We start from the raw sequence: 10,215 nt of genomic DNA, 5'->3' as shown, positions 1-10,215 counted from the left end.
GCGATTCATCAACCCTTAATGGCATAGCATAACTGTGTCTGTTATAGTATGCATGCATGTGTGTAACAACTTTAATCCCATGTTAAAATCGAAACCAAATTCCACATTTTAGTGAAGTTTAGGTGCTTAAGTCTGTTGTTTGATGAGTTTTAGAAAATATTTCCAAATAACTTTTAAAGATGGAGATGACATTTATCATAGTTTTGTACATTTGGGACTTGGTGACCCAAAGGAGACTACATCTGCAAAACATCTTGAGTACTGAAGCATCCTTCATCCTTCTCTGAATGCATGCACTATATTTTTTTCCTTAGTGTGTGTTGTCTGACCTTTTTTGAGGTTGACAGAGTAGAGTTTGTAATATGCCATGTTTATTATTTTGGGGAAAATAGCTTAAATATGATATTTAAGCGTTACTTATTATTGCAATGTGTTTTTCCTTTGAACAGGTTTGCATCACCTTTTTAGCTTGAACATAAGTTCATGCATGCAATCACTCTCTTTACCAATGTTAATGACAATTCAGGAGGGGCCTAAAAAGCAAATCTAGCATCACATCCTGTTTTTATAGGGTATAAAAACAACCAGGCATGAACGTTTGTACAGCTAACCAACCACACAGATCTCTCCAGCTAAGACAGTTGAGAAAACACAGCTGCGAACAGGTAGCATCATAATTTCAACTTAAAACTTAATGAAACGTGATCGTATGCAAATGAAAAATATGTATTCACAATTGGATGAAAGAGGAAGACAATGAAGACAAGAAAAAAGCAGGACTTTTATCTTGAGAATAATATATTTCTTGAATTTGTTTTTTTCTATCATTTCTTTTGCCCACAGTAATAGTGATGTGGAAGGTCTGCCTGCTCCTCTGCCTTTTGCTTGATACAGGTATGATAAATACAAAATTGTATACATTTTTATTTGATGTAGCAGGTTTATCTAATTGCTCTGCATGTAAGATCATAGTTTGTCCTTCAACAGGAATCACAGACAGCTGTCTCAAGACCAACACTAACCTAACCTAACATCATTATAAATAAAAATTAAAAAGCTAACTTTGCTATAGTTGCATTTCTTACATTTATTGCAATAGTATTAACATCTAAATTAGCTAGTCAATAATCTATACAGGAACTTTTGTTTGATAGCAATTTTCCCACACTGCGTATTGCCAGATTAATACATTTGTATTTCATAGACTGCTGTTTGGAGGCCAGATCTGTACATTTTCCATGCACACTGCCACTATAGTTTTGTACATAGAGTGGTTTGCTAATGCAACTTTGCTTAATGCTGCTTGTATTGTACTTTGCATCTATAAGTCCCATTGGCTTAAAGTGTCTGCCAAATGAATAAATGAAAATCTAAATTTTTATATATTTGCAGGAGGAGCATGGTACTGCCATGGTAAAATTTCTACAGTTTTTAAAAAAGATTTTATACATCTATTTTTATTTTATTTTTTCTTTTATTTGAAAAATCCTACCTGAGTAGTTAGCTCTTGAGATTTAATAAGTTTCTGTATAAAGCACATTAAAAAGTGCTATACAATTAAACTTGCCATTATTATTATTGTTGTTGTGTAAGCAGTAGGAGTAGTAGTGTTATTTGGTAATACCAATTTTTTTAAAAGTATAATAAAAAACTTTGATTTACAGTGCATCGTTATTGTCCCCACCATTGGACTCTATATGGACATCGGTGTTACCGTTTTTTTACTTCCAGACTTACATGGTATGAAGCTGAGGTATATTGACAGTGATTGTGAATGATTTTAAATAATTCAAACTCACTTGCAGTTTTTTTCCACCAAACATTTTAACAAGCAATTGATCTCACAATTGTTTCTATATTCTTTCTGCATGTCTGTCTGTCCTCCTCACTCTAGTGTGAATGTGTGAACAATGGTGGCAGCCTGGCTTCAGTACACTCTGTTGCAGAATACAAGTTTTTACAAATTCTTGTCAAAAGAGTGGCTGGCTTTCTAGATTTAGCCTGGCTAGGTGGCTATGATGCTGTGTCTGTAAGCATTCTCTGGTTACTGATAAATTATCTTTATTATACCCAAATGATCACTTATTAATTTAATTTCACAATCAAACCTCAGAATTTGTCTGTGCAGGAAGGACATTGGCTCTGGAGTGATGGATCCAAAGTTAACTTCAACTATTGGGCCTCTAATCAGCCTGATAACTATATGGGAATGGAAGACTGCCTTGAAATGAATGCCGGAGGTATTTTGTTAGATTCATTATGGTTTATGACACCAGTTTTAGTTTTTTTTCCCCCCATATTTTTTTTTAATGACATTCCTTAAACCCCATACAGGTTTAAATACTTTACACTGATTTTAGAACATGTATTGTGTTTGATAATGTGAGGTCTGTATTTCCTGACAAACCTTAATCTAATGAAATCCAGAAAAATTGTATTTAAGGCATTTCATGTTTTAGTGTATTTTTGATGTCAGGATGTTCTTATGCTGTTATAAAATATACTAGTTAGTAGTGGCACTATAGATTATTCTGGTTGGAATTGATAATCTGGAATACATATGCACGCAACACCAGATAGGACCGACTATAGTACAAACCTTCAAGTTTATTTCATTGACTAATTATTTAATTAGTTTGGTTATTTTCAGGCAGTATTGTCAGTTTGGGAAATGCTAAAAATGAAATGCTAAAAAGAGGGGTTGATAATGGAAATGGCCTATAAAGGAAAGCTGGTAATTAACTAAAAAAAAGAGCGATTTCAGCCCACCATTATACCTAACTGGAATTAGATTGCAATTTATATTTTTATTTCAATACTTTTTTTCATAAAACCAACCTCACTGTTAAAACTGTTATAATGATAAATGATTCAGGTCATTGATACTGACAGTTAGTGGATACGCACCAAGAATGGAAGAATCCAGTATGCAGGCCAGTGGTAGGGCAGTGGTAGCTCAGTGGTTAAGGTGCGTAACTTGTAATCAAGCCCCACCACAGCCATGTTGCCACTGTTGCTCCCCTGAGCAAAACCCATAACCCTCAAATGGTCAAGTTGTATTCAATCAGAATTGTAAGTCACTTTGGATAACAGTGCCAGCTAAATGTAAGCATGCCACTATAATTAAATCAAGTCACCCAAACTTACAGCTAATTTTAAAAGTTAATTTTACATTAATCTAACTATTTTAGTTACATCAGTTCTTATATCACACATTTAGCATTTTCTAAAGATGTAACAGGAGTAATAGATGTGTTAGTAGACATTTGCATGGCTGTGAAGTTAGCGGTTAGGTTAGGGAAAACACAACTCAAGACAATGCTTGCACTTCCTGGCTTATTCCATTTCCCTGGACTGCACTAGAATTAGGTATCTCAGGAATTGCAGACTGATCTAAAGCATTATTAATGAGGATGAAGTGATTTAATACTGCTGTTTACATGTATTTCTTACACAGTTGAGCTAAAATTGAATGATGATGTTTGTTCCTCAAGAAGAACATTTGTGTGTGTCAAGTGAAGAAGCAAAGGGAAATTTCTTGCATAGAAGACACCAATCTGCCAGGTTTCTTAAATAAAACACTCTGAACTATAATAATGCAGAGAAAAAAATGCAACTGTGTTCTGTGCTACATGAAAGACAATAAAATTGAGCAAGCTACTTACTGCCTTAGGTTTTTCACCAAAGCCAGCTGCAGTTTTTTAGAAATCATTAATGTGTGTCATGATAGAAGACCCAGTGTGAGGCACCAGGGCTGTTTTTAATAACAAGCGGCAGTACAGAGGGGCAGATCCTTACAGCAGACATGAAAGTCAGGTACAGTTCCAAACACCAGAAAGCAGATGTGCAAAAATGGCGTGCAGAGAGTCGTCACAAAGGGCAACAAGAGAATCAAAAAGAGAATCAAAAATACCAGAGAAGCAAAATGCTAGAGTGACATTCGGCATGCTTAGCCTAGGCAGAAACAATACTTCACAAAGAGGAAGTGGGAAAACAGGGATTAAATATGGAAGCTAATGGACCACAACAGGTGTGGGACTTTAGCGTTTTGGAGATGATGAAGGAGATGGCTGTGGTTGTTTGTTTGATGGGGTTTATTCACATGTTATAGACATGACATGTTAGGATATGACTAATGTTTCAATTTACATGGCTAGCTATACTTTATAATAGTAGGGTCCACTAGCTTTACTCCTACTCGGAAGTAGAACTTGGAACAAATAGAGTAGCTGAGATAGTGTAAATATCAGGACTCAAAAATGATGGCTTTAAAGAAATGTGTACACAGCATATGACAGCAAGATGAACTAAAAATGAATGGCATTGTTCACAAGAACTAAAAATTTTCAAGCAAATCTTTGAGCTTTATATCTTGTTGATTGTTGTTGATTTGGACAAAAGTGTGAGGATATTGTAGCACAAGGAGCTGAAATGTCTAGAAATAGAAGTTTGAATATATCAGGCATCAGAGATCGCAAAAATTCAGCTCAGTTCCTTCAGTGTTGACACAGAGTCCTCAGTAGTAGATGCAGTAGTCCTCAGTAGTAGATGCATGCAGTGTTGACACATAGTCCTTAGTAGTAGATGCATGATAGAGCTGTGAAGAATAATCTCGCAAATTCAAATACAAAACAGACAAAAAAAATAAACAATACAGACATATAAAACGTGAATGATGTGGAAGCAAGAATGCACTAAAGAGATGGCCATCTTATGGCAACGAGTATCGCGAATGTGGAGGGGAAATATTTTCATGCAAAGAGGTTATGTGTCTTCAACAAATAAACAAAAAATGTTCAAGATGAGAAACATGGAAGCAACACCAAGAGTGAGGAGCATGAACTGTTTTTTGTCAAGGTACTGAAAGAGAAAGCGCAGTAAGGATGAGTAGAGAACTCATCTGGATCCACACACTGGTGTCTTTGATGTTACCAGTGAATATTTTGTCAATGAAAGATTTTGACAAACACTACAAAAAGCCAAATGTTCACCAAGCAAGGATCAATCTGACAATGTAGACCAATGAGCCTATTCCTATGAATGGGGTATACAGTGAATTATACTCAGTACAGTGTTTATGCTAGTTGAGGGTGACAGACAGCAAATGTTAAGTCTAGAAACCTGAAAGAATTTATTAAGATAGCCATACAATAGACAACACTAGTGACCCTTAATGGGACACATGGAAAACAGCATAGGGAGAGAGTTTTATTGACAAATGGTTATTTGTTTATTGATAAACCACTGTAAGTGTTATTCTGATAAATTTCAATTTTACATTATGTTCATGACAGGATTTTTATTTTTTTTTGTGCTGAGTAGCACCAGCAGCATTCCTTCTTCTCCGCAAAAGTAGAACTTCATGACAGAGTGGCTGAAGCAACTAGTGTGCAGGTGTGAGTGTGCACATTGAATCACTAGTTAATAAATATGACTATTGGTTTGCTAATAACATCACATGTTTGCAAATTCTGAACAGCAAAACTTTGTTTCACACCAAGCAGTGTGGAACACTCTAGGTCAATAATAATGACTGCAACACTCATCTGTAATGATTGGATAAATTAAACAGGTTACAAGTGTGAAGGACATAAAGCTTTTTAAATTTATGGAGTTATTTTACTGCCAAAATTCGAGAGCACACTTTTTAAATGCGAGAGTGCAGTTCTAGCGGCACTCATGGATTTCTTTTGCTCGCATGCAAAATATACAAGTGCTCACTCAGTTTCACTTTGCTCTGCTCCAAGACTCACATGCTTAGATATATCCTGCTCGTGCACAAACCTACTATTCTTTTGTTTTGTGGAGAGTGTGTGCATACTCAAGCATATACCGAGCGCTCACAAATATTTTTATGCTCTTGCTCTTGGGTTTTCGTCGCAAACAACACTAAGTTGTCAGACAAATAAAAATAAATGGCGAATTTTGACCAGTGAAATTGTTCCTGCCACTCTTCGTTCTGCTACATTCTCTTTGACTGGAAAATGCACGATGAACACATCCACAATCTGTAGCTTGCTCCACCATGGACTGACAGAGTCTACTACCCCAGGTAATGTGATTAATTACTTAAATATATATTTATTTTAAGGTTTCATACATACCCTATGGGGACATTACATATTTTATTGATTTGTAAGTGGGTAATTTAAAAAGTTAATACATCCTCTACATAGAACAGATATTTTATTTTTGCAATATGTTACAGATATTCACAATGTTAAATGTTATATGGTATATGCTCTCTGTTGAGGATGTCTTAACTTTTTTGCACAAAAAAATCAATAAAACCTGTTATTTGACAGAGAGCATTCAAATGTTTTCATACGACTATATATATCCGTCTCTTGTTCGAAGCTCATGTAAATAATATTTCTAGGACTGCCTTTCTCATCCTCAGGAACATTTCAAGAGTAGGAACATGCTCTCCTCACATGATGCAGAAAAGCTAGTCCATGCATTTATCACTTCAAGATTCGACTACTGTAATGCCTTACTGTACCATTAAGTGCCTAAACAAGCTATGCAGCAGCCAGAGTTCTAACTCGAACTAAAAAAATTGATCACATCACTCCTATCTTAGCTACTTTACGTTGGCTTCTAGTAATATTTCATGTTGATTATAAAATACTTCTAATGACCCACAAAGCACTGAATGGTCTTGCCCCACAGTACCTTAGAGAACTCCTAGTGCATTATGAGCCATCACGTCTGCTTAGATGAAAAGGTGCAGGCTCTTTACTAGTACCAAGAATAAGAAAATCTTCGCAGAGGGCAGGGCTATAAAGCTCCCACACTATAAAGATCCCAGGAAGGAATAACCTTCCTGTAAATGTTTGAGAGTCAGAAACAGTCTCAATATTTAAGGCTAGGCTGAAAACCTATCTGTACAGTCAGGCATTTTACTTCCCATCTTAGGTGAAGCTGTAGATCCGGGGGTCCATGGGCATTGAGCGTTTTGGTGAACTGGGATGTCATGATGCTGTCACTTAACTTCTCTTTTGTCACTGAAGTCTGTTGACTGAGAGCAGTGGAGTGCTGATGTTCCAGGGTGTTCTCATGGCTGTGGTTCCTTCTGTCTCTATCCTTTTACCTATGCTGCCATAGCTAGATCTGCCGGAGTCCATCTTTGCACATTATAGTTATCTAATTTATACACCCTCATACCTGGACATGCCTAATAATCTATTCTCTCTTTCTGCTGAGGCACACTTACCCCTGATGTCATGATGTTACTGAGCCTCAACCCGTCTCAGCTACCATGGCTACTCACACAACCCCCTGATGTTCCCTACTGTAGCCCTCCACACCTGTATCTCAGTTTTCACTTACTCCCACTACCGTCACTTGGGGAAGAAAAGATGAGTGGTTCCATGGATCTTAGAACTTGTTTTGTAAGGCTATTCCTTATAGTCGCGGAGGGATCAGAGTCAGCGATCTCCTCTGGAGTTTGCGTAGGTGCAGACTCCAGCTGGCGCACCTCTGATGATCTCCAGTCTTTCATTGCAGTCTTTGGAGGTTATGAGATTATTAATTTAGCTCTTCCATGCTAAAGTCAGGTTGTGTCTTCTCCATTATTCATATGGATGGAATGGTACGCTGAGGCTGTGTCACTCAACGGACAGCAAGAGAGAGGCGTGAGAACTGTGACTGGACAGAAGACTAAATTATTCTATCAAGTGCTATAAGTATTTGAACAAAAGCTTTCTCTGAGTTTAGGCTGCTCAAAATATTCCCAGGAACCCAGTATATCTCATTTAGCAGGCCACACGTGGTCATTTTGCAGGTGAAGCACTGGATCCTCCCCCATGTCACTGTACCCATTTTCATGAAATGACAAATACAACAGACATCACTGTCCTGTACTGTTGTGTGTGGGACAAGCTGTCAGTGTACAGTCAAGATGAAGGTCTGTCCAGCCAGCCAAGGCAAGGCCAGACCGGGTGCTCTATTGTGAGATGAACTGTTCTTGACTGTCCTGTATTGTGAGATGTTCGCGGCTGAGGTATGCTGGCTTTTTATGTTGCTATGTAGGCCTTATGAGGGCTTAAGTCATGCTTGTGTCGCACTCTACAAATGGAAGTGGTCTTATGCAGACTGCACAGCAGATGAAAGGACTTTCCCAAGAAAAAGATGCTTCCAAGACTCCGGTGCGGAAGGATGTCACTAATTGACCTGAAGGCTGCCAAGCTAAGCAGAACTCAACTGTTGAGAACAAGTCACTTTTATTGTTCCTTTTTATCACTGAGTTAAACTGATCACATTGATCAGTATTTAGACATGACAGACTTTGAGGGAGAAAAAAAGATTGCAGTGTTTTCCACTGTAGCCTGTAATATCACTTCAATGTTTCTTTCTCGTCTTGCTGTAATTTTCCTTTGTTTTTTTTGTTATGGTTGCAGTCGTAAAACAAAACGCCACATACAAAACAACAACGACAACAAATTTGTAAACAAGTGATTATATAAATCATTCACTTCCATTTGAATTTTTGGAACTAGTCATGCTTTTTTGGCAAGCTGAGTGGAGTCTTATTTCAAAATATAAGTTGCACAAAATGTACAAACATAAGATAAACTGTAGTAGGTAGCGCTGCTACTTTGTTTGATGTGTGATGTCAAGTGAGAAGTGCACATTTAGCTGGTGAAGATTCTCTCATTCTTGACTACTCTTACCTGTACGTCTTTTACAAAGACAACTGGTGGAGTATGTATTGGTTATTTTCTGTCTTTCTTTTTGTATTTTTAATACAATAATTGTAAATATTGGTTATATTTTTGTTGAATTGTAGAAAAGTACTATGTTTATACCTCAACAGCCAGTTTATATGAAGCTGGGAATCAATAAATGTGAAAAAATGAATCAACACACAGGATTGAAATGCACTTCTTATTTTTTCCCCCCATCAAGGTTCTTTCTTTGGAGTATTGTTACTTTAAATGACCTCTGGCACCATCTAGTGTTTGCACAAAATAAGACACAGAAGTAACTTGAACTGTGTATTTCACTTTTTTAACTGACAAATGTGTGTCAGAATTAATAAAAAGACATGGATACCTACTTGCTGTGCCTCCATAAGACTACCATGACTTCATCAATGTTGGATGATGTCCATTTCACCCAGGGGAAATGATATTCATTTTAAAGGTGAGTCACGGTAACTATTTAAAGGCGAAACTGGGGAGTGTGATGTAAATTTTGCTGAATGGCACATTTTTATTGATTTTTTAAAAGAGAAAACCAGATTCTCATTTTTCAATATATTGAAATTTGTAAAGTTTCTAAAAGTAAACTTGTAAACTTTCTAAAAGTACAGCAGACAGCAATCCATCAACTATAAAGAAACATACAATGGATTAAATTGTTTCCAGCATAAAGAGTTAATTTTCTATAACTATGATTTGGTTGAACAAACATTAGATTGATGCAAAACATGCTTCAAAATCAAAGGAGTAATCTCTTGTACTATTTAACAAGAGTTGCACAGTAAAAAGAACATAATTCTTTGATTCATTTCCATTCATTTATAATTAGTCTGAAGTATTCTATTCAGCAAATACCTGGTAGGTTTACTAAATTCCATACATATGTGACCACTCATCTGCTAAAACTTTGACACTGGAGTGTCGTCAGGTTTTCTTGGCTAATGACATCCATCTGATTAACTGTGGACTTTAAACTACATATATTTTCAATCAACACAGAACAGTATTAATTTTAGATCCTTTAAGTACTTTATGTAAAAAGGCAATTGAGAGGCCACTGGCAAGCACGACAAAGAGGTTCAATGCATTGTTTGATCTTGATAAGATTCAGTGTTATTCAGAGTTTTTTTTAAAATGATCTATTTCACCAATTCTAAAGGTGCTACCTTCTACTAATGCTTATCAGAAACAGAAGCAGTGCTCTTTATCTTCACAAACACATGTCTGTTACTCTGAGTAAGGTTGTGTAATAGGAAAAATAGGGAAGGATGAGTTGACATCCTGATATAGCTGATTTTTGTTCCTGTTCAAATATCAAGAAGAAAACAAACAAAAAGTGGCTAGAAACACCTGAAACCCTAAAAGGATGTAATTATAATAATAAATAACCAGGTTCTTTTTAAAATTTGTTTTTGTTTTGTTGAATAATTTTGGGTATTGTAGTCTCCTACAATAAAAATAGGGAAGGATGAGTTGACATCCTGATATAGCTGATTTTTGTTCCTGTTCA

The 10,215-nt window shown here is 36.4% G+C and overlaps 1 protein-coding gene across 1 annotated transcript; it reads left to right on the top strand.

Moving 5' to 3' along the window:
- The first annotated feature begins 544 nt into the window (after positions 1-544).
- LOC118242282 (galactose-specific lectin nattectin-like) lies at positions 545-3,660 on the top strand. Its single transcript, XM_035532247.2, has 7 exons — positions 545-665; positions 844-894; positions 1,393-1,413; positions 1,665-1,753; positions 1,895-2,029; positions 2,129-2,240; positions 3,458-3,660. Exons 2-7 carry the CDS (start codon positions 852-854, stop codon positions 3,517-3,519), a joined length of 462 nt encoding a protein of 153 aa, XP_035388140.1. The 5' UTR covers positions 545-665; positions 844-851; the 3' UTR covers positions 3,520-3,660.
- Positions 3,661-10,215: the final 6,555 nt, after the last annotated feature.

The sequence above is a fragment of the Electrophorus electricus genome, chromosome 16, assembly GCF_041902795.1.
Source record: "Electrophorus electricus isolate QZ-2024a chromosome 16, ASM4190279v1, whole genome shotgun sequence".
Classification (NCBI taxonomy): domain Eukaryota; kingdom Metazoa; phylum Chordata; class Actinopteri; order Gymnotiformes; family Gymnotidae; genus Electrophorus; species Electrophorus electricus.
This window is presented reverse-complemented; position numbering and strand designations above follow the sequence as displayed.